The sequence below is a fragment of the Ochotona princeps genome, chromosome 9 (assembly GCF_030435755.1).
Source record: "Ochotona princeps isolate mOchPri1 chromosome 9, mOchPri1.hap1, whole genome shotgun sequence".
Classification (NCBI taxonomy): Eukaryota; Metazoa; Chordata; class Mammalia; order Lagomorpha; family Ochotonidae; genus Ochotona; species Ochotona princeps.
In genome coordinates this window covers 43,947,440-43,971,926 of record NC_080840.1, presented here as the reverse complement: position 1 = coordinate 43,971,926, position 24,487 = coordinate 43,947,440, and the positions used below count along the sequence as shown (strand labels likewise).

The following is a 24,487-nucleotide window of genomic DNA, read 5'->3' as shown; positions in this document are numbered from 1 at the left end:
TCGGCAATTCTTACAGCATTATGAAAAAGAAATTGGCAGGTGTTGCAGGTAACCAGAGTGCAGCTCTGAGAAGCCCCTGTTGCACAAGTGTGCACAGCGTGGGCGGAAGTGCTTTCATCAGGAGTCTGTCCAGATGTGCTCTCCAAGACAGAGCCGAGTTTGTCTCTCCCATAATATTATTACACTTAATGAATTTTTGTTCAGTTTGGTTACCTTCAGTAGCCCTACTATCCATTTCTCTACATATGGAAGTTAAGTTTGGTAAAACATTAAGTGGAACTTGGGAAACGTGGGGAGTCATTCAGCATCACACATTGGCGTTTATCTAGGTAATACTGTTTGACCTTTTATTTGTGCATTTATTTAGTCATGTAAATGTGCTTAGAACTAATAAGCTATGCAAATAGAGAAACACGCATGACTCATCAGCGGAGTATGAAATGTAAGCATGTGCCATGAAATTGCATTCTCTTGCCTTTTGTTTTCCGTCATCTGTGCACTGGTTCCACTTAGAGTATAGTCTGTTCTCTTTTTTCCCCTCCCACATAGATTGGCCAAAATGGGAAGGTTTGGATTCCACTCTCTTCCACGAAGAGTTAATGGGACTGGCTAAGATCAAAATCTGAGACTTTTTCCATCTGCAGTCAGGTATGCATCGAACAAAAATAACTCATTTCATGCATGCATTTTCAAAGTACTTGATTGGTATGCGTATTACAAATATGGTATTTGATTATATAAATGTTGAGTTCACAACTACATATGTATCTTATAGTGTTAAATGCACCTATGATAACTAATTAAAGTTTTATAATGTATTGAGATGAAAAATTATTATCAGCCATGAAAAAATTTCAGCTGGTCTTAGAGAACTGTAATATTTGAAATCAGTGCAATTCTTCATTGCTCAGTATGTACACACACACGCAAAAAAAATGCAATTACTTCAGATTGGGTATCACCAATTTTAATATAATCAAAATGTTTAGATATTAGCTTATGGTATGCCGTTAACACTTTTTCAAATAACTTTGAAGTTGTTTTTTTCAACTGAAATTCTCTGCCCAGTATCGTTGAATCTTGTAACAAAATGACAAATTTGACCAGTCTTTGAAATATTTTCAGATGTCAGTTATATGCAAGGGTTTGGGGTTCTTTATATTCCTTTTTGATTATGCAGTTAGAAAATCAGCTTGTTTCTCAAAGAATCCTAATAGATGCATAAAAGCATCATGTTATATCATATATTGAAAGGTCATAACTATCAACCAGTTGCAGCAGAGTAGCTGGCTGGGTATTTCTGAGGGAAGCCAAGGAGCTGTGTTTTGAGTGAGACTGTGGCAGGGAAGGAACAAGTCCAAGAGATTCAGAGAATCTAAAACCAGGGGGCACACACTGTGTTAGCGTGGGTAAAGTCAGTTGTATTGTGTTCCTGTCCATTTTAAACTGTAAAGGATACTTTTAGATCATTTGAACAGTGCTCAGGACCTTACCTGTGTCTACATGGTAAAGAAGGAAGGCCATAAGAAGCCTACTAATTTGAGCAAATGGATAGATGATTGCTGTAGTTTGCCTGTTTAAAGACAGTCTGCATTTTGAGCATACACTAAAGCTTATTTTAAAATACACTTAATTTTGCAAAGGAGAGGGTTTTCAAGTTTTACACAGAAGTATAGCTGGAATCTGTGATAGTCGGTGTAACAGGCTGAGCTTGCCAAGACACAAATGATAAGGAAGTTGTTTTCATTTCTTAAAAACATAGTAAGATGAAAAATCTAATTTGAATGGCAGCTGAACACAGTCAGCCACATTTATGTTTTCAGTTTAAAAAATCAGATTTTCTAAATTAAAGAGTTTATTAACACATTAGATTGTCGGGGTCATAGCAAATACGTGATAATTGCTACGACAGGGTTCCCAGCAACTCTGTGAGTGTGAAATCGATTCAGAGAGAACAGATTCACTGTAGTTCATAGCCACAATTGTAAGTAAATTATTATACTTCCCTTCCTCCTTTATCCTAAGGAAGTAATCAGAAATGTGATCAAAGATTGGCAAACATTGAATGAACCAATGTTCAGAATACTGAAAAACTGTTCTCACTTCAGAAGCACAAATACTAAACTTTTAACAATAGAATAGTGAGAAATCAGGAAAATTATTAAAATCATGGAGTATTCCCAAAGTGAACTGACTTATAGCAATTTCACCATAACACATTTTTAACCTCTGAATTTTTTTAAAATTATTTATTACATTGTATTATGTGACACAGTTTCATAGGCTCTGGGATTCCCCCATCCCTTCCCCGTGCCCTGCCCCCATGGTGGATTCCTCCACCTTGTTGCAGTATTACAGTTCAAATTAAGTTGAGATTCTTTCGTTGCAAACATATACCAAGCATAGAACCTCTAAATTTTTTTAAAGCACTTTAAAATTTAAAATCTGTTACCAATAGAAAGAACACATAAAATATGCATACAATTTAGAGCATAGTCATGAGGTATACTCTGCCATCTTCACTGGGGTTTAAAAACAAAGTTTCTTTCAACTTAATGTAATTCCATAAAAGAAAGAGCATTATTTCTAATTCCTTTTTAAATTGGGTTCCTTTGTGTCATAATGAAATAGAGTTTCACCCTTTGTATCTTTATCTGATTCATTTTATAGTCACTATTGACAGTTTGAAGTGTTGTATTGAAGGGTATGTGAGGCTTGGAAAAATATTTTTTTTCTACTGATGTCATGACTGTCAACAAGTCACTATAAAATGAATCAAATGAAAATTAGGTTACAGGTGTTATGATTTCTATGGTCTCTTAAAAATAATTCATTATAATAGAATTCACAAATGGTAAGGAATCATTTAACACTTGCATCAGTTTGACATTTGGGAGGTAGATTTTGCTTACTGTGAGAAAAAGTTCATAATACTTTCTCACCTGTGTTTTTTTAAAAGACTTAGAATTTTCTGACTTGAAATGATATACTCTTTCCTGTACAATCTGCATGTTTCACTCTTTCTCAAAACACCAATAATAAATTGAAACTCAAACACACCTCTCTACCAGCCCAAATCATCTCTGTAGCCTGTGTTCTTGCACAGGTGTTGTGCATTAAGTCAGAAGTCCAAGCAAGTTGGGGTGTCCCAGGCTGACCATCCCCATCCCTGGCTATTGGCAAGGCCCAGTGACTCCAGCTTCTCAACTAACCCCAGTGCTCTCAATGAACATAATCATTTTACATGATGTGAAAAGGAAATCATTTGTCCTGTTGACTCAGAGATCCTTAGGGTTTGAACACAGAGCTAGAGAGTACACATTCGCGCTGGGCAGGGCCTCTGGTGCCAGTGCAGTGAGGACTTACATGAACTCAGTAGTCCACAGGCACCTGAAAGAGTGTTGCATTGCTTGTTTTGTTTTGTCCCATGAGCCAGCCAGAGAGTGACTAAAGCTGACATGCCAACTGAAAGTGTCGGCTGAAACCATGTGTGTTTTCAGTCAGGTGTATCAGATGTATGCTCTTTTGTTCCTTCTGACTGGTGAGGGTTAATAGTGCTCCTTCCAGAGTCCTGTTTTGGTGCATCCTGAAAGTTCCTGAAATCACTACTGATATGCCTTCACTACTGCTATGCCTAAGTACATTTGTCAGGTGGAATTTTCTGGTATGTATGAACTGTTCATTCTGAGCAATGCATTTATATGTATTTGGACAATTATAAAGAAACCTACAGATATTACAACATCAGACCAGCTGAATCCATTTTATGGTTTCTTTTTTTTAATTCAAAAGCATCACATAGCAAATAAAACTTTTAAAAATTGAGTTTAGTTACAAACTAGTTGTTTCTTATTTTTTTTTCCAGTCCCCTTTTGCTTTCTTTTACGACCACATGAAACTTGAGAAGCCACCTAAAGCTATATCATTTAGTGGAGTTGGGCAGTTCCCAAGTGTCCAACAAGAAGGCCTGGTTTAGGCTGCGATGGCCACTGTCATTCCTGGTGATTTGTCAGAAGTGAGAGATACCCAGAAAGTCCCATCAGGGAAACGTAAGCGTGGTGAAACCAAACCAAGAAAAAACTTTCCTTGCCAACTGTGTGACAAGGCCTTTAACAGTGTTGAGAAATTAAAGGTTCACTCCTACTCTCACACAGGAGAGAGGCCCTACAAGTGCATACAACAAGACTGCACCAAGGCCTTTGTTTCTAAATACAAATTACAAAGGTATTAAACTCTATTTGTCTTTCAGATTATATTTTCTCTTATGTTGGCCATTTGAAGCCACTGTAAACGTATGTATTTGTATACACATTTTTCAGTTAATTTGCAAAGAAGAAATGTTGGGTATGTTAGACATTGGCTAGTTATTAATACGCTGAATCACATAATTTTGTGTGTTAGTGTCTTTGGATTTTTTTTTTTTAAGTAAAATGCTTAACTAAGAGTAAAATTTCCATGTATTGAAATTAGGACCAGAAAAGGTTTGGACATTTACGTGAGTATGTTTAGTCTTACTCATTTGCATTTGTAACATCAGCTAAAAATCCAGCAAAAACTAAGTGGCAACTTAAATGGCTCAAGTTTTGCAGTATTTAGGGGTATTAACTATCCTTGCAGTACCTATTAATTTATTAAGGTAATTCTATGTTAGCCTAGTAGTTTAACTTCCCTTGTGAAAAGTGAATACGTGCCACTTTTGTGATAATAATTACTTACAGACTTATATCTGTGTTTAAAGGCACATGGCTACTCATTCTCCTGAGAAAACCCACAAGTGTAATTATTGTGAGAAAATGTTTCACCGGAAAGACCATCTGAAGAATCACCTCCACACACATGACCCTAACAAAGAGACATTTAAGTGTGAAGAGTGTGGCAAGAACTACAACACCAAGCTTGGGTTTAAACGTCACTTGGCCTTGCATGCCGCCACCAGCGGGGACCTCACCTGTAAGGTGTGTTTGCAGACTTTCGAAAGCACGGGAGTGCTGCTGGAGCACCTTAAATCGCATGCAGGCAAGTCATCCGGTGGGGTGAAAGAGAAGAAGCACCAGTGCGAGCACTGCGATCGCCGCTTCTACACCCGCAAGGATGTCCGGAGACACATGGTGGTGCACACTGGAAGAAAGGACTTCCTCTGTCAGTACTGTGCACAGAGATTCGGCCGGAAGGATCACCTAACTCGACATATGAAGAAGAGTCACAATCAAGAGCTTCTGAAGGTGAAAACGGAACCAGTGGATTTCCTGGATCCATTTACCTGCAACGTGTCTGTGCCTATAAAAGATGAGCTCCTGCCGGTGATGTCCTTGCCTTCCAGTGAACTGCTTTCAAAGCCATTCACCAACACTCTGCAGTTAAACCTCTACAACACTCCATTTCAGTCCATGCAGAACTCGGGATCTGCCCACCAAATGATCACAACTTTGCCTTTGGGAATGACATGCCCCATAGATATGGATGCTGTTCATCCCTCTCACCACCTTTCTTTCAAATATCCATTCAGTTCTACCTCATACGCAATTTCGATTCCTGAAAAAGAACAGCCATTAAAGGGGGAAATTGAGAGTTACCTGATGGAGCTACAAGGTGGGGCACCCTCCTCATCCCAGGATTCCCAAGCGTCATCCTCTTCCAAGCTAGCCTTGGAGCCTCAAAGCGGGTCCCTCGAAGATGGTGCAGGGGATCTCGCCCTGTCCAAAAGCTCAATCTCCATCAGCGACTCTCTCAACACACCAGCCTTGGATTTTTCTCAGTTGTTTAATTTCATACCATTAAACGGTCCTCCGTATAACCCTATATCTGTGGGGAGCCTTGGAATGAGCTATTCCCAAGACGAAACACATTCTTCTGTCTCCCAGCTCCCCCCACAAACACAGGATCTGCAAGATCCTGCGAGCACTCTAGGCCTTGGGTCTCTGCACTCGCTCTCTGCAGCTTTCACCAGTAGCTTAAGCACAAGCACCACCCTGCCACGTTTCCACCAAGCTTTTCAGTAGGATCCCCCAGTGGGGGGTTTATTATGGATGTGTAGCCCTTGCCTTAGAGGATTTTTTTTTTTAGTGCCTACTTTTAAAGACAGTATAAAAGTTTCTGCTTTGTATGATACCAGTTTTCATTAAGCCAGTATAAGGTAGAAACTAGCTTTTTAAATGAGCTTTGGAACCATTTGTGTTCAGTTATGTTTACCTGGGTTTTTTTTGGTCCTGATTCACTGCCAATTGTCATATTTTATGGATTTTATTTCATGTAGGAAAGCCATTATTACTAAAAAGTTTTGCAGATCCCATGTTGAAATTACTTTCAGATCTTAAAATTTCCTTTTTGTTCCCAATAACAGTGGCTCTACTTTTTCACATTTGGCTTCTTACATTTTTTGCATTAGAATGTAAATTTTATAAAATCTATGTGAATAACTCAAGAGTTAAATAATTTTTACTAGCCTCTGAATGGATTCCTAATCAAGTGTTTCGGGTGAATGAAGAATCCAGTTTGGGGCAATAACACCATAATTTCAGATCAGTATATTTTGAAGCCTTGCTATTGTCTGGTTAAAATATTTACTGTCTTTATTATAAACATATAAGGAAAACAAAACCTAAATACAAAGCACCAGTATTCATAGCAAAAAGAGACTCCTAGTAAGGTAACATGACTTTCCATGTTAGTAGTTGGCCCTAACTTAGAGTACACAGGATATTTTGTCATTTTCAACCTTAGCTTACTGTCTCTCCATTTAGTAAAATTAATATTGTATCACATCACAATCAGTGTATACATAGATCTCTTTTCATCTTTTCCAGCTTTTGCAGCTGAAGGTTGGATCAGGTGCACAAGCAGTCTTACTCAGATTGATGGTTCTGTCAGTAGGGAATCTAGAGCCATTATGGTGCTTGGGACAGTAGGTGTGTGAATCCCGGAGCGGACTGTCTCAGCCTGTATGGTGTGAGAGGCGCCTGAGGAGGGAGGCAGCCATGAAGCCCCCAGTCAAACCCTAGAAGTTGTCTCGGGATCACACCCTCTACCACAAGGATGGAAACTTGGACTATTTGAGGAGTGAAGTCAAAGCATAGCGGTTACATCAATTCTTGTGGAATTTTTATGACATTTTCTTTCTCGTAAGAGACAAAAACAGAAAACAGAAGTGATGGCCTAGTTCCCCACAGTATCATCCTCATTCAGTGTGAATCCTTGCTGTTTTCAGATGGAGAATTTGAAGGTTAACACAGTGATGGAAAACCATTAGAGGAATTACCACGAAGTTTTAAGTGACTAAAATAAGCATTTTAGTTGCCTAAAAAAATACACACACACACATACAGTAAACTCCATCTTTATACATCTCCAGGAAATGAGAGGAGTGTAGCAAGTAAGCCGAGTTTGTAGAGGACACAGTAAAGTAACTAAGCACTGTGTTCATTAATGTGAAAATAGCAATCAAGAGCATTGTATCCACTGAATGAAACCGTTACAGTGAGCTTTCCTCAAGTTGCATAGCCACCACAGGCTTGAAGGTCCAGTTACTGCATTTTTTCTAAGGATCATTGGGACATCAACCTAAGAAACATATCTATTAAGCACTTGTTAACACCTTATTTGAGGACCCCATCTTGTTGGGGCAGAGGGAAGAGGGAAGTTTATGGAAGAGTATGTATCTCTTCTTTAAAAAAAAAAAAAAAAAGAAAGAAACTATTTCTGAGCACTCATTGGTCCAGTGTGGGAGTCCCCCTTTCCTTTGCTGGGGCCAGTTGTCACTGCAGATTGAAAAAAAAAATGTTTACCAAGAATTTCTAAAAATGAGTGCAGATTACTGACTATAATACATTATTTAAAATACTTGGGAGTAGTATAATTTGTGCAGAATGTAAATTGTAATAATGTACATGGGTTTCTCTATATATTATACACACACATACATTTATCGCACTTCATAGAATCAAAGTTGCTCTCTGAGGGAGCTTTGGCTCCTGATATTTTATCATGCTCCTGTCTTTTAATCCTAGGAGCAGTAGTTTTTATACTTATGTATTTAAATTTTATTATGGAAAATTACATTTTATTAAAAAAAGTGTGTTCCAAAGGCATTAAAATTATATATGTTAATAAGGAAATACATGTTTTTAATTTTCAAGCTGCTCCTAAGCTTTTGGTTAGGAGACTATTTGCTCTGAAAGTAGGCTTTGCGCTCTGCTTCCTGTTTCCTTTCGTTTCTATGAAACAGATTGCTTACTGAAATCTCTAGTTGAATGATTAGTGTTCAATATTGCTTTAATCACCATTAAAAAAAGAAATAAGAAATTTGGTGACAGAGCACAAGTAAATAGAAAATCTATTTTTAAATAGAAATCACAAATCCCAAGTGTGGAAACACTATTTAGCCTAAAATGTGCTTAAGAAGAAGTCAAATTAATGAACTGGGACATTGGCCTTCATGGGCTGTATTTCACTGTTAATATAATAAAAGGGAGACCCGGGATTTATTAAATAAAGCATTTTGAAAATGGGGGCTGACGTCACCTGTCATACACACATAAACATGTGTGTATGTCAACCTAATTCTCGCCCTGTAAGGAATTCACATATATGGAGGCACATCTACCAGGGCACAGTGTTAAAGTTGTGGAGTCTTAATTTTCACATGTCCACCTCTTTGCCTGTTTCTGCCCCCATAGACTTGAAATAACACTTCAAAGTAAGAGGGAATTCAGCTAATTTGTTTTTAAAATTGACCATAGTGGTCACTAAATCCTTTTTGAGAGAATTTCTATTAAAGATGAGACATACTCATTTATTTTAATTGCACAATGTTCTAACAAGGATGAGACAGAATTGGCTCTTTTTTTCTCCCTCTAGGAGGAAAAAAATTTTTTCTTCTCTTTTTTTTTGAATGTCAACTAGATGAGATTAAAAATAGTTGCTGCCAATGCTGTTTTCAATCTCCAGTGGCCAGAATCATCATCCTTGATATTTTGGGTAGTGCCTTAGCTTGGTGGGAAAAAAAAGGGATTAACATTAAATAAAGAATAGTTTAGAATTTGGACCTCAGACAAGATATTGAACCTCATTCAGTTTGACTTCCACATGTGTGTACAGATGAAGCCAGCAAACATGGCAGTGTGGGTGTGGAAGGCTCGTGGCACTGTAAGCAATATTACCCAGTGATGTGTACTAGTAATGTCTGTAGTTGTCGGTCACTGTTAGAGCAACTAGCAAGTTCATCAGTCGTGCTAGCTGATCACGCATCGCTCTCGGTGCATCTTTTTTATTTCATTTAGTGCTTCTTTTCAAGCTGTGTAATTTTTTTACCTGTTTGTTGCTTGTGCTTTATTTTTCTTAGTCATTGGTGGAATATAGCGATATATTGTGTTAATTTGGACAGTAGCGGTTTTTAAAAACCATATACTGACTGAAACATGAGCCAGAGCTGATTGCTTTATTAAGCTAATAATGAATGTTATAGAGAACATATTTTCAGGATCATGCATCTAGTGAGCAATACACTTATTATAGGCCAATATTTTTTTAAAAAATAGAGCTTGGTCAACCTCTATACTACACATATTACAAGATATAGCACTTTCAAAATGAATCTAAATCTTTACAGATAACGTTCTTATAGGTTATGCCTTTTATTTTGAGACTTATTATAATTTGTTTCAAGTGCCATTAGATGAGATATATGTAGACCTTTGATATATATTGCTTTGTGTACAAAAAATGGTAGATGGTATTTTAAACAGGTACATTTTTACAGTGTTTTCTTATCAATTTGCTGTATTGCACAGAATCAATGTGTGTCTTTTCATAAGGTTTTACAATGGTTTTATTTTTTTACAAGGTTTACGTGTCTCAAAGCACACTGTCTTCCCAGTACATAAGAGAAAATACCAGTTCACCCAAGTTGCTTCTAGCCTACTGAGATCCATGTGACGTTGGAGGAGATCTTTTAAGCATAGAATATGTGTTGTTAGCAAGGCAGACCGTTCTGACAGACGAGAGCCTACGTTGAATGTGTCTTGCTCTGCTCACACTGTGTCAGTAGCTATGGCCACAGCACAGATGGTCAGTTCTGATGATTTAGCCCTACGTTTGTTGTTTTGTGTAGTTTTGTGCAAAAAGCCCATAGAGAACTTCAGGATCGTACAAAACAACATAATGTTACCAGCATCGGAAAAGGCATGCGTAGGTCACTGTTAGGCCCTTTTGCAGCAGCATCAAAGCTCTGAGGATGGAAGGCAGTGTCCTTTGATAAAGTTATCTAGCTTGAACAGTGATACAGAACTATTGCTATTGTGTAAAACACTTAATTTTATAAGCTTCCGTGGTACAGATGAACCAGAATGAATGTTTATCTTCTCAGAAACACTCCTTCAATATTACATTGGATCATGCTGCTAATGTAACTTGGGATACAACTCTCCATGGTGCTACAGACTTCTCTGTCTCATTCAGTTGTATTTTTTTATCCATAGAAAAAGGACTGCATTAGATGTAAAGGTGTACAATATATTTTTATACTGTGACTTCATTTGTCATTAACAAACTTTTTACACCACCACAGTGTATTTGTGTGCACTTGCAAAAGGAGATCTTGGACGTGCAAATGTTACCAGAACAAACCCAGCTTTTGTCCACAAGATGACTATAACTCAGAGTTGAAAGTGGGCTTTACAATAGGGTGTGGAGTGAAGAATATGCTGTAAGTTACTAACAGCTTTTGAATTTAACAGACTTGGGAATTCAGTAGGAGATGGATTGCATCATGCCTGAACATAAGCTGGACTGCTGAAATTGTATTTTTAGTTAATGCAAAAGTGTTTGAACTAGTACTCTAAAAATGTTCTAATGGTAAAGTTTTGAGTCAAAATAGAAAAGAAAAAAAAAATCTGCATTCCAGGCTGAGTTTTGTATATTTTTATTGCATTTAAAAATTGCTATTCTGTGATATTGGGAAATCAAGTGGCTTATCATGTATATCATGTACTTAAAATGTATTCACAAACTACTGTTGTATTTGTATAAAATATAGACAAAGATCATATTTTTGTGTGTGTGTATAAGCTCTGTAAAATAGCAACCACATTATGAAGCTGCAGTGAGAACTACATTTTAAACATTCACATCCAAAGAAGCAGGCTATTTATTGTCCAGATATTCAGATTTAAAATATTCATTTGCTGCTAATTAAACAATAATAGTACTGCAGCTTCTTGTTGCCTAACGTGTTATGTTTGCTGTAAGGAAAAGATGTGAATTCCACAAAAAAATATAAATAAAATTATAGAATGGCTTTAGATAACGCAGATCTTCCTGAAATTTTACAGATCACTTTTTTTCTGTTTATTTATAACATTTTTCTTCACTTCTAATTACAAATATTTTCCTTGTTAAAAAATATTTTTACATTTGATAAATGTTAAATGCTAATAGCTGACTTTAGGACAGTACTTTTGCTCAATTGTAAAGTTCTAGGGATATTTCATTTTTTAACATATTTATACCTTAAAAGAACAGATTTTTTTAAGTCAAAAGGTAAGATGTCGAACCAAAAAAAAAAAAAAGACTATTATAATATCTCTTGTTCGAGTGAGAGAAAATTGGCATTGAACATTCAGTACTATCAGTTGCCCTTTTAAAAATTCCCTTTAGGTAGAGTCCACTTCCATTTCCAATCCAGTTTCCTGTTTATGTGCCTGCGAGGGAACAGGTGATAGCCCAAATATCTGGCAAACCAAATGTAGTTTCTTGCTTCTGGCTTTGGCCTGGCCCAGTCCTGGCTATGGTGGGCATTTGGGAGTGAATTAGCAGATGGAAGAAACTCTGTCATTCTTTCATTGAGAAAAACAAATTCCCCTCAGGTGACAAGTGTTTGCCCCAATGTTTCAGGTACCACTTGGGACACCCAAATTCCATCTCTAAATGCTTAGGTTCTAGACTTGCCCTGCCTCTGAGTCGGGCTTCCTATTAGTGTGCACCCTGAGAAGGGGTGCTGCTATTTCAGATACTTGGGCCCCTGCCAACCATATACAACATTCGGAAATTAAGCTCCAGGCTGCTTGCTTGAGCCCGACACAGCCGTCACTGTGGTAGATTTTTAAGTTTAACTCTTCTGTTTGCAGAGAAGTAAAGAAAACCTACAGTGATTCCAGTGGAAAATTAATTAGAAATGAATTTTACTTTTACTTGTTGCATCATAGACATGGTAGGGCTTGGAGAATTATTTGTTAGTGTTAAAAGTCCACACTGACGGTGTACCACTAAGGAGAAAAGTTCAGTCTGGCATTAGACGGCTTGAGTTTGGCTGTCCCCTTTCCTCAACACATATTCAACAAACATTTCATAAGGAAAACAGCATCAGTTTTACTAAATCCTAACAATGTTCAAAAGAAATCTGCTTTATACAAAGTGTTTCTGAGTGAGGAAGCCGTTACTGAACACCCAGATAATACAGTCAGCACCATGAAAGTACCACTTTGCAGATGAGAAAGAGTTAAATATTGGCCATTTCAAGCAGAAACGAAACACAAAATCCAGAAGGTCATCAATCAAATCTTACCCTATGAAGGGGGGATCAATAATAGATCATTGTAAGGATGTTGACTGCTGGTTGTTGTGGAAGCGGTTTCTACCAACTAGGACACTGTACCCAATTTTTGGTCAAACCCCAGTGTCAATATCACAGTGAACATCTTTTTCAGATGTAACTAGCATTTGATCTGGTGGCTTTTGGATAAAACAGATGCCTGTGCCGTACAAGCACAGGCCTCATGCAATCAACTAAAATCGTTAGAAGACTTAAATCTCTGGAGGAAGAGGCCACTCAGCCTCCGAATGTGATGGGAGCACACTCCTGGGTCCCCATCCTGGCTGGACTGCCTTGCAGACTGAGATTCACCAGCCCCCACGAGTACATAAGCCAATTCCTGGAACCGCATCTCGGGGTGGATTTAGGTACACGCCCTTCTGTTTCTGTTTCTTTGGAGAACCCTGATGAATATGGTGGGTTTAAATTCATTCTTTGGAGGAAACTGGTTATACCCTAAACGAAAAACAAATGCATTTCTCTCTCTGACATGTTATTCATGGTGGAGCATACCATTGCTCAGGCTCTGCTTTGAAAAGGAACAGTGGAAAAGCAGAGTGCTTCATGGAAACTGTTGCCAGGAAGGAGTTCACAAAATACCTTTGCTCTGCTGTTATCTTCAGCTATCAATACTATACACAGAATGTTTTTACTCTAATGAACAAGTCTTTATATATACATATATAAATGGGTAAACCTTACTTTACGCTGTAATACAGAGTTGAAGTGTTAGCCAGGGTTGCTGTACACGCACAAGTGGACATTTCTGTAAAATGAGTCTTTTTTTACAAACAAGCAGACAGTCCATTTGTTATAATAATACCTCAGTCAAGGCCATGGGAGCTCTGGGGGAGAGAAGAGTGGGAAGCCTAAGGGCTCTTCATATATGGAATGGACATATTCTTTGTGATGGCATTTGAACTTCTGGAGAAGTTTTTCTTTTGATTCAATCCGTTTGTCATTAAGAGAACTTCCAGCCTTCCTTTAAGGCACTTTTCAAAGTATAGCCAGTGCAGTGGATATTCTTATTGGAATGATAGTGATAAACTGCTGCTTCTGAAAACACAGATCTGTTATTAGCCTTCATTTCCTAAGAAGGTTCCTCAACCAGATTTTCATGCCCTAGGAATGGTCATTGTGTAAGTAGGTCAATAACCCAAGCCTTGATGCCCTATTACAGGTTTTAAGGTTTGTCAGCTTTTCCCTTCCCAGAACTAGTGAGCTGTGGCTATAACAAATACCGATCTCTTATGCATCTTAAAGGCCATTTTGGTTTGAAGAATTCAAAGGTGGGTTCATCTTACCCCACTTCTCTTTGGAGAATTACCTTTGGCAGTGGTGAAGCCCTCCTTTCATTTATTCATATAATTGTCCATTTTATTACTAAAAGGCTGCTTTACTGAGATCTTCAAGTGGGTGGTTAAAGATTCTTGAACATTGCTTTCATTTCTTAAGAGCATTTGTCCATTTCTTTGTCTAATTTTCATATAAGTTTTTCTGAATAGAACTGGTGCCAGTCCCTTCCTGGGATACTCGCTTTCTTTCTTCCCGCCCATGAACTGCGCACATCAAAATCTGACCTCTCCTCCAACCCTTCCTGCTGGTGTCTTCCCCAAAGCTGCCTCTGGTCTCACCCACTGAACGGTGACTACGGATTGTTTCATGTTCTCAGGGTCATAGTCTAAGCACATGAGGGCAAAAACCTGTGCACGTAATTCTAACTACATGACCAATAATGAGAGCATTTGCTAGATGAAGGTCAAATACAGTGCTTACAGCAGAAACTCTCTCAGGCATCTTAATATCTAGGCACATTTTTTTTAAGCACTGACCCTAGAAAATAAGAAGGAATGTAATCATTGTTACACTTGGGTTATGTCAGATCTATTTTTTAGAAAGCTTATTTTGTGAATCAAAGATTATATGATCATACTTCCTTTACTTCCAGCCTTCTTCCTTGAAAGAAGCAAATTTTACCATTGTATATTGTTTCTTCAGAACTATTCAAAATACTTCCATTATAATGGAACAACCTTTAAGAATTCTAATTCTTGCTACTTGCTATTTCAAAGGCTCTCTCCTTGGGGCTTTAACTACTTATTTTTGAGGATAAAAGAGAATTATCCATAGATACCAACTACCTGTAATACAAAAGAGCATGAGAAGTGACCTCCTCTGAAATCCAACAAATTTTTGAGATCTTTCTTTTCTTTGTACACAAATTAATGAATTATCCATGCATTTATTTTGAGTGAAGACAGACCAATGCCTTTTTTTAACGCTAGTCTAATAGAAGTGGAATTGTTGGAAACCGAGTGATTGTGTTTGTCCATGCTACCAATGAGACCATCACGATTACGCAATAGTTTTGGTTAAGGCATGCCAGCTTTATGCTGACTTTTTTTTTTCCATTGTTGAACTTTGTCATGTGGTGCCACTGTATTGCTGTTCATCTCAACAATGACATATTTACTATCTGCCACTTTACAATTATTATATTATTTAGATCAAGTCTGCAATCATATGACCCTTTTGGTTTTTTCCTTCATTAATGTTACTCTATCACAGAAAACGTGTGTAGTCTGTTTTCCCTCATGGTTCCACAGCATGGTGCCATGATCCTATAGTTTGGGATCCACTGTTTGGAAATGTACCAGCAAGTCATAACGAGTGAATAGACTATCCAAAAAAAGAGTGTGAATGTGGTTTTTTTTGCTTGTGTGTTTTTGTCTGTTTTATTTTGTTACCGTTTTGAGCAGCTACATTACTCCCAAGCACACAGGGTGAAACAAATAACCCCATGTGGAAATGTTAATTTGTTAGGCAGCAGTGCAGTAAACTACACATTACAATGCAGCACACATTGTCCTAAGGTCCTATTGACAAAAGAGCTATTTGTGATCATTTCAGTTAGAGCACATTTCTCAAAATGACAATCTAATTCTAGAAAATATTTGTGTAAGTGCACTTACGTTAAGTATCAGGTATGTAACCTTTTGTTCACCTGAGCAAAATTTATGCTCTCTTCACAATGAATTTATAATTATTTTAAACTGTCTAATCATGAACCTACTACTTTCCTAAAGAATAGCCAATAATGATATTCATTTCAAATTTACCATAGATTGTATATTTATTGCTCAATTTAAGTTGTTACAGGTGTCCTCTGTTTAGGACAATGAGATAGAATGAGTTAACAATCATTGATCACAAACATATTTGAGTGAATTTAAGAACGTGTGTGATGAATGATCCTTTTGTTTCCACTGTGAATAACACACTAGCAAGCAACATGAATCATGGGGTCCTTATTAATCAATGGGATAAACTCTGAGAAGTAGAATTCCTGTGTTGAAGGGTATTTGAAGTTTTAATTTTAAGATATGTTGCCAGATTGCTTTCCAAGTATGTTATAGTTCAGTTGCTATAATACTTTCCATCTGAAACACTTTACATTCCTATACTAATGTGCAAAACACCAACCTCCACCTTTCCCTTAGTAATAGACACTACAATTCGTTTCTGTTTCTGCCTGTCTGATGGAAACAGAGATAGTTCAAATGTCACTTTAATTTGCATCTCCCTAATGTACCTGTAAATATAAACACTCTTCATATACCTGGTGGCCATTTGGGTTTCTCTCTTATGTCCTATTTATTTACCCTTTGATCATTTTTCTTAGATTCTAGTTTTTGGTCAATTTGAAGACTTCTTTGTATAACAAAGAAATTAAACTTTTGTCATTTGCCTTTTAATATTTTAGCAATAAGGTTTTTCCATGCGTTTGGTATGAAGAGATATGATAGATAGGTAGCATTTCTGAAGCTTTGTATTTTTATGTAGTTTTCTATGCTGAATTTTCTTCCACAGCTCTAGCTTTTCAAGCTTTATAGCCGCACGAATAAAACTTATGGGTTGGAAAAGATCTATAGCTCTCTCACTTTCTGGATTTTCTTAAAATATTTTTGTTGTTATAATTTCAATGTTTAAACTTCACTATGTGCTTTTATTCTCCTAAAATTTTATTTTTTTCCAAAGAAGTGGATGACTGTGCTGGCATCACCAACTAATTTATTTACGTCTTTCTCCATTCCCATGCGCTTGCACACTGCTCACATACTCACTTTTCAAATAAACCAGCATCTAATTCTAAATCCTCTCCTTTGTTTTACTGATATGCTTGCCTATTTGTATACCAATACTGCATCGATTTGCTGAAGGTGACTTTAGGGGGTTCTAATGCCATCATGACAAATCTGTTATTATTTTTAGCTATCCCCTTAGGCATTTGTTCGACATAAGAAATTCAAGAACATTTTATTCAACGGCCAAAAAAAAAAAAATTCTATTTTTCCTAATCAGGTTCTAACCGGAAAATGAAGTTTATTTAGTTGCTAATTTTAAAGGAAGTTATGTCTTCTAGATAAGTCTTTCCATCAAAAACAGGGCTAATTTTTCCATGTTTTTGATTTGTTTTTATGTCTTTTAATATCACAGGCTCTTACTATTAGCCCTCAGTCTCTCTTTTGAAGATATTTCCTATGTGATTTAAAATTTGTCTTTTTCACATCTAAATTTTTCCTAGATGTTTTCATTGCTACTACAAAAATGTGGTAGACTTCTTTGAAGATTTATGCCCTGTTTATGTCGCCAAATTTGCATAATTACTCAAATTAGGAATTTTTTCCTTTCTACTCTCTAGGTCTTACAAAAAATGTGCATTCACACCATCAACAACAAAAAGGTCATATTTTCTAGCGTCCCACGACAGTAATTTCATGTTCTTGTTTTGATACCAAAACCGACAAGAAAATATTACTTTAGTGATATGGATCCGTATTTCATTTCAGGTGGTAGGTGAAATAGCTTCAGTGTTTCGACATTGAAGATATTTGCTGATTTTCGTAGTTTTCGGTAAATCTAGGTGTTTCTTCTTACAAACCAACCTCTTCCTGAGGAACCTTATATTCTGTAAACACTGCGCACCAAAATAACGGGGCTTGCCAGCGAGCAGGGCCGGCTCGGGCCCCACTCCTCCGAGGTGGCGTCGGGCCTGCAGCGGGGGCGCCGCGCGCGGGGACCCCGGGGACCCGGCGGGCCGAGGGCGGCGCGCGGGGCGGAGCGCACGGCCCCGCCGCCCTTCCCGTCTGGCCAGGGGCCGGAGCCCTGCCCGGGGAGGCGCGCGGCGCTCCGAGCTCCGTCTTCGCGGCTCGCCGCGTCCTGCCGAGGCGCGCAGAGGGCGGCTGCACCGGCCTGCGGGCCTCCGCACCCGGGACGCGGCCCTTGCTGGGCGTGCGGTGGGCCCGGAGGGCGCGATCTGGGACCACAGCTCCCTGATGGCGGGGCCCGGAGAACCGACCTCGCTGAGCTGGAGGGAGGCGTCGATGTGGCTCCGGTTACAGACACCCCCTCCCGGCAGCACCGACGGGCGGTGTTTTTTGTTTTGTTTTGTTTTGTTTAAACATACAAGTATGAAGTCCGGGTTTTCTCCTTTAGTCTCTTGGTACAATGTTTCTTCTTCCGTGGAAATACCTTTGTATTCCTAAAGCCATTCCTGCGTGTCACTGATCACCGAAGTTTGTGTACTAAATGCTTTGTTTTAAACTGCTAACGCCATGTAATACATGAGACGGGAGCATGGTTTCATTTTTACTGAGTCTGTTAACTTTCGGAACCCAAGTTCCTCTGGTTTTAGGAAAAGGGTGCTGAGAAGTTGCAAGAGTCTGGGACACCTCTTTCCCCATTCCGTAAGAAGTGACGTCGTTTGGTTCCTACTGACCTACCGTCTAGTTCTAGTCAGGTAATCGCCCACCTTCAGATGCGCCCATTGTCCTTGGATCGACCTGGGGAGCTGAGTTTGCCAGGAAATGAACCGTTGTTGCCATATGTTCTCACATTTGCTGCTGTTAAAATTCGCTTCCATCGCTGGTTCAGGACCCAAGCACAGGAGCCATAGCCAGTGCCTTCCGCAGCCTGCCTTTGCAGGAAGCTAGAGTCAGAAGCCTTTAAGGCAAATGGAACCTACACCCTCCAGAACTGCATATATCCAAAGCGCCAAGCGGAAGCTCATTGCTCATGCTACTTTCCATTTCCAAGGAAGCACCCTTAATGTCCCTTGTTCTCATAGTCTGGGCTCATCAACTTGATGCTCGAACACCGTCATTGTTCCTGTGTGGCCTCTCCTGCTTCCTGTGCATGCGAGAGAATGTTTACTTTGGTATTTTTAATTTTTCACCTGTTGTAATTGTGTTTTGACGGGTTGGTTCAGTTCATTCATATTTACATTACATTTTACTTTATCTCTTTTCCTCAATGCCATTTGTTGTTAAACGGCTGTTTCTCTTTTTTCTTTTGAGTGTGTGTGAATTTCATAGAGGGGTGTGTGTGTGTTCCACTTCTTCCTTTGTTCGCTGTGATTTTCCTTGGTAAGCTGTTATTTCATTGCTCACTCCAGCCTCTTTGCATGTATTTATCCTCAGTCATGCATGAGCCTTTTTATTCGCAACCAAAATGTCAACAATTCACCACCACCACCACTTATTTTCCCCCCTTATAAGCCTGCTCTATCCTATCACTGGCCTCAGGCCTATTCTCCTCCCCCTCCCACACTCCCACCACCACACTACCCAGACAATGCCAGGACCTTCCTAGCAGAGCTCAGCATTTGGTACAAGTGCACATATGTTCCTGTTTCCTTGTATTCCCAATAATCCTGTGGTTTGATTGGTTGGCTGTTCATTTCAGTGCGGTCTCCGCCAGGGTGGCTACCACGGGTCCCGTGATTCTGTTAGCCAGGGTCCATCTCTGTGGACTCTGCACTACAGGAGTCCGTCAGAAATGTGGGTCTGTGATCTCTCCTCTCTGGGATTGCCTGTCCTCGCCTGCTAACTGTAGTTCTTCAGCCACACCCTACCCTCTGCTTTTCTGAATCAGTGTGACAACTGGAATTTCTTTACATTTTAGTTCCCCCTGGGAGTGTCATAAACTTTCTAAGAGATTTTCGTTTGCCTTGGTTTATAATACCTGTATCTGAAAGAGCTTTGGGATATGTCAAAGCAGAGGGAAGGCTCCTCAGTTCTTGTGCTTGTATTTCCTTGATGTGCTGTTTATGGTCTTTACCTGCCATAAGAACAAAGAGTTATTCTTTTCTTCTGGGTCATCTTTCTAGATAGAAAAGACTCCATGTAAGGAGGACTCAGTCCCGGGATAAGCCTACAGCTAAGCTGATATTGAACTTCCATAATATCTTCCAAATGACTGAAATATTTTTTTTATTTCAATAAACAATGAAAGACAGTTTCTGTTGTTCTTCAAGTTCATTCGGTTTTAACGTACAATATGGGGATTTTTATCTCATTGTTTTCACTTTCCAATGGCAAATTTATTGGCCAAGCATATAACAATTTCATGTCCTTTGCTTATTTTTAAACTGATTTTACTAGATTTTTTTTTCTTTTTTTTAGATTTATTTTTCTTGGAAACTAAGGTATACCAAGAGGAGGAGAGACCAAGAGGAGGAGAGACAGAGAGAAAGATCTTCCATGCACTGATTCATTCCCCAAGTGACTGCAAAAGCCAGTGCTGCGCCGAACTGAAGCCAGGATCCAGAGGCTTCTTCCAGGTCTCCCATGCAGGTGCAGGGTCCCGAGGCTTTGGGCAGTCCTCTACTGTATTCTCAGGCCACAAGCAGGGAGCTGGATGGGAGCAGGGCCGTGGGATTAGAATCGGTGCCCATACAGAATACCAGCGCGTGCAAGGTGAGGACTATAACCACTATGCTATCGCGCTGGGCCCGAGATTAACATTTTAACTGGTAGGCTTAGTAAAACAAACCTTCCTCCCTCAATCCCCTGAAAGCCTAAACATCTTAAAAGAATTCTACAACTGTCTAAACATCATTTAAAATAAAAAATTAAAATTTAAGAAAATTTTAAAAGATAAACATCAAGAAAAAAAAAAATAAAAGAACCTTCACCTGACCGGCCACTGCTGTGTTCTACACTATCACGGATCCCCTAGTCTCTGTTCTACCTGTCCAAATGACGCACGTGACGCACGTGACAGTGTCCAAACACATAACCAAAATGACGCACGTGACACACGTGATGTTCACAGCATGATCACCACCTTCTGAAAGCAGTCTATTCCTGTCGATTGCTGAAATGTATGCGCCACTTTGGACCAATTTCAATATTTATGTCTACATGATATCTATGAGCATTCTTACTAAGTGTTATAAATAATAGCTATGCATTTATTACTCCATCCATGCAGTTAAAAAAAAGAATTCTATACTTTCAAAAATAATTTTTAAGATTTATTATAATTAAACAAAAAACAATTTTCTTAAAGATAATTCATAATAAACTTTCATTTCTTTTCATTACAAAAAAAGAGTGAGTATGAAAGAATGCTTTCTCTGCCTGCCTGTCTTTGAGCTGAAATACTGGTTTTCGCTGAGATACTTTGAACTCCAACTTGGGCAGAAAGAGACGTCACCCTCCTGAAGCTGCAGTTTGCTGGCTGCAGATCCTGGCTTTCTCAGCCTCCAAATCACCTAGCTGATTCCTCACAGAAACCAGAGGGTCAGATCTGTTGGTCCTGATTCTCTGCAGGGCATATTAAGCATACAGTCTGAGTATCAATGTAAATGCAAATGTAATAAATGGGGTGACAGTCTCCTGCACAAGCATGATCTTGTCATCATGAACTACTGTTTAAGCTGGTGCATGCTGCTTGTAAGAACCACACCTACAAGCAAAGGATAGTGAAACTACAATAAATAAATCTTTTTTTTTTTTAGATTTTATTATTATTGGAAAGCTGGATATACACAGAGGAGGAGAGACAGAGAGGAAGATCTTCCATCTGATGGTTCACTCCCCAAGTGAGCCGCAACAGGCTGGTGCGCGCCAATCAGAAGCCGGGAACCTGGAACCTCTTCCAGGTCTCCCATATGGGTGCAGGGTCCCAAGGTTTTGGGCCGTCCTCAACTGCTTTCCCAGGCCACAAGCAGGGAGCTGGATGGGAAGTGGAGCTGCCGGGATTAGAACCGGCGCCCATATGGGATCCCGGGGCTTTCAAGGCGAGGACTTTAGCCGCTAGGCCACGCCGCTGGGCCCCAATAAATCTTTTTTAATGGCCAAAAGATGTTAATAAATTAAGTAAAGATAAAACGGATGTTGTAGAAAGAAATGATGTGGAGACCAGTGGGTGTTTTGTGAGAGGCATTTTGTCATGTGACTGCTCCTAAATGTAACCTTCCTGTGGTTTAAGGACATTTTAAATCCCAAATTCCCACCTAATCCCTTATCCAAGAATTTCTTATTTCACATTTCATAGTAATTGGTTTTATTGAAAGCTTGTGTGTGATTTTATATAACAATAATGAAAACAAAAATAAGCATTTTAATTCATACTTTATGGTTCCTAAACTGGCAGTGGTATAAATGTTCTACTAGAGCATAAGAAAATATAAATGCATTTTTTAAAGTATAAATTTGGGGGCTGCTTCTCTTTTTTAAATTTGGAAAATATGAAAAACATGATTTAAAACATAAACAAATATTTGAAAATAAAGAAACAGCATCTCAAATATGCCTTGGACTAAAGAAAACATCCAAACTGAAATCACAACATGTCTGTGAGAAGCAATGTAAAGGAAACTATCAAACCAAAATCTGAGCCACAGTTCAAATTATACTGGTAAAAATTCTCATTGCTCAAAATTCCTTCATTATTTAAGGAGCAAGGCAAAAAAATAAAGAAACTCTGTGCTTATCAGTGGGAGACACTGGTAGCTACTCTCCCAAAACTACTTTCTCCTTTTATCTCAGTGAAAAGAATGTAGACAGGTGTGTGGTATGTGCAGCTGTTACCCAGAGACACTGCTTGCCCGGAACTACCTTGCAGTTCCATGTGGCCAGGGACTAAGTTTCACTAATTGCCTGTGATAGAGGTTTGAATGCACCACTTCTAGGCACAGTGGCAATGACTTCTCCAAGTTTTCTCTTCTCTGCTTACCATCTGAAACATTGGTGACTTCATTTCTAAAGATATTTATTTAGAAACAGGAAGAGATACACAGAGAGTGAAAGGATTCCTTTCAATCTGCTGCTTCATTCCCCTGACAGCCCTGATACATCCAGAGCTGGGCCAGACTGAAGCTGGGATCTGGAAACTCAATCCAAATATCTTACCCAAGTGACAAAATTGCTTGAACCATCAGCTGCTGCCTCCTCGGTTCCGCATCAGTCGGAAGCTGGAGTTGGGAGCTGGAGTTAGGAATCAAACCCAAGCACATGATCACAGGATGTAGATATCCCATCTAGCATCTGAACAGATGGGCCAGGCACCTGCTCTGATGACCCAGTTTTGATGTTGCAGACTGAGCGCTGCCTTACAGCAGAATTAGGAAAGAATTTCTGGAAAAAAAAAATCCAGAAGGAAGATTTTAGATTTTGTGAGCTACCTCATTGACAAAAACATGCAACAGGTCGGATTTGTCCTACAAGCTGTCCTCTGAAGGCCCCTACCTTAGAGTGATGAGCCTTCCTGCATGCTATATTCCTGAATGAATGTATCTACCAGATCACCTACCTACCCTGAAGTGTGCCATGAAAGAGAAACAGTGAAAATGTTTTGAGATTCCTTTGTGGTAGATAAGAGAGGAAAAGTGATTTAAAAGCCTATGGTTTTGTATAAATAAATCTTTTTCTTTAAAAGCCTATTGTTTTGAAGGATCAGAACCTCATAGATAAAACTTCTACCTGAACTCCATTCACATCAGCAAGAATAAGGATTTATTCATTGCATAAATATTTACTAAATGCTCACCACCTTATAGGCACAATTCTGGCTTTGATGAAAAACCAGTACAAAACTAAGTCCTCACCTATAGGTAGAATACATTTTTTTTAAAGATTTATTTATTTTATTACAAAGTCAGATATACAGAGAGGAGGAGAGACAGAGAGGAAGATCTTCCATCCGATGATTCACTCCCCAAGTGAGCCACAACGGGCCGGTGCGCGCCGATCAGAAGCCGGGAACCTGGAACCTCTTCCAGGTCTCCCACGCGGGTGCAGTGTCCCAATGTATTGGGCCATCCTCGACTGCTTTCCCAGGCCACAAGCAGGGAGCTGGATAGGAAGTGGAGCTGCCGGGATTAGAACCGGCGCCCATATGGGATCCTGGGGCATTCAAGGCGAGGACTTAAGCTGCTAGGCCACGCCGGGCCCGGAAGAATACATTTTACTGAGAGGAGCCAGACCATAAACACACAAGTATGTGGTATAAATTATACTGATAAATGATGCTGTAGACCAAAGTAAAGTTGGAGGTAGGAGATGTTGACTACTGCAAATGATAATGAGATTCTCTAGTAACATATCTTCTCATGGTGTTATCATCTATATACCTGCATCCATGTAATGTCTCTTCATATCTTTTGCCCAGTTTTTAATTGCAGTGTTTGGTATTTCAGCTGCTGAGTTTTCAGGGTTCTTGGTATATTTTAGATACTAATCTTTTGTTACAAATGCAACTTGCAGATGTGTTCTCCCAATTTGCCACTTATATTTTCACCCTCTTTTTAAAATTTTAAATTATGTGATAGGCACAGAGACACAAAAGAAGATCTTCCAACCTCTAGCTCATTCCCCACATGTCTGTCAAAGGCTGGACTAGGGCAGGCAGAAGCCAAAAGACCAGACCTCCATCAGGGTCTCCCATGTGCATGGCAGGGACTCCTGTGCCTGATCAGTCACTGGCGGCCTCCCACTGCACACACCAGCTGAAAGCTGGGTCAGATGCAGAGGGGACAGGACTGGAAGCAGACACTGCAGTATGGGACTTGGGAATTCTAAGCAGCAATTTAAATGCTTCCGTCCTTTTAATAGGGTT

General features: G+C 39.2%; 1 protein-coding gene across 4 annotated transcripts in view; it reads left to right on the top strand.

The window, feature by feature from the left end:
- Positions 1-7,307, top strand: part of PLAG1 (PLAG1 zinc finger) — a 40,786-nt gene extending 33,479 nt beyond the window's left edge. For 2 of the 4 annotated variants that reach the window (XM_004580583.2, XM_058668639.1), the window contains 3 exons: positions 550-648; positions 3,866-4,224; positions 4,739-7,307. In XM_004580583.2, coding sequence (XP_004580640.1) covers positions 3,983-4,224; positions 4,739-5,999 — 1,503 coding nt within the window. In that variant the 5' untranslated portion in view covers positions 550-648; positions 3,866-3,982 and the 3' untranslated portion in view covers positions 6,000-7,307. The remainder of the gene's footprint in view (positions 1-549; positions 649-3,865; positions 4,225-4,738) is intronic. The other 2 variants (XM_004580584.2, XM_058668640.1) reach the window with 1 other exon arrangement.
- The last annotated feature ends 17,180 nt before the right edge of the window (positions 7,308-24,487 follow it).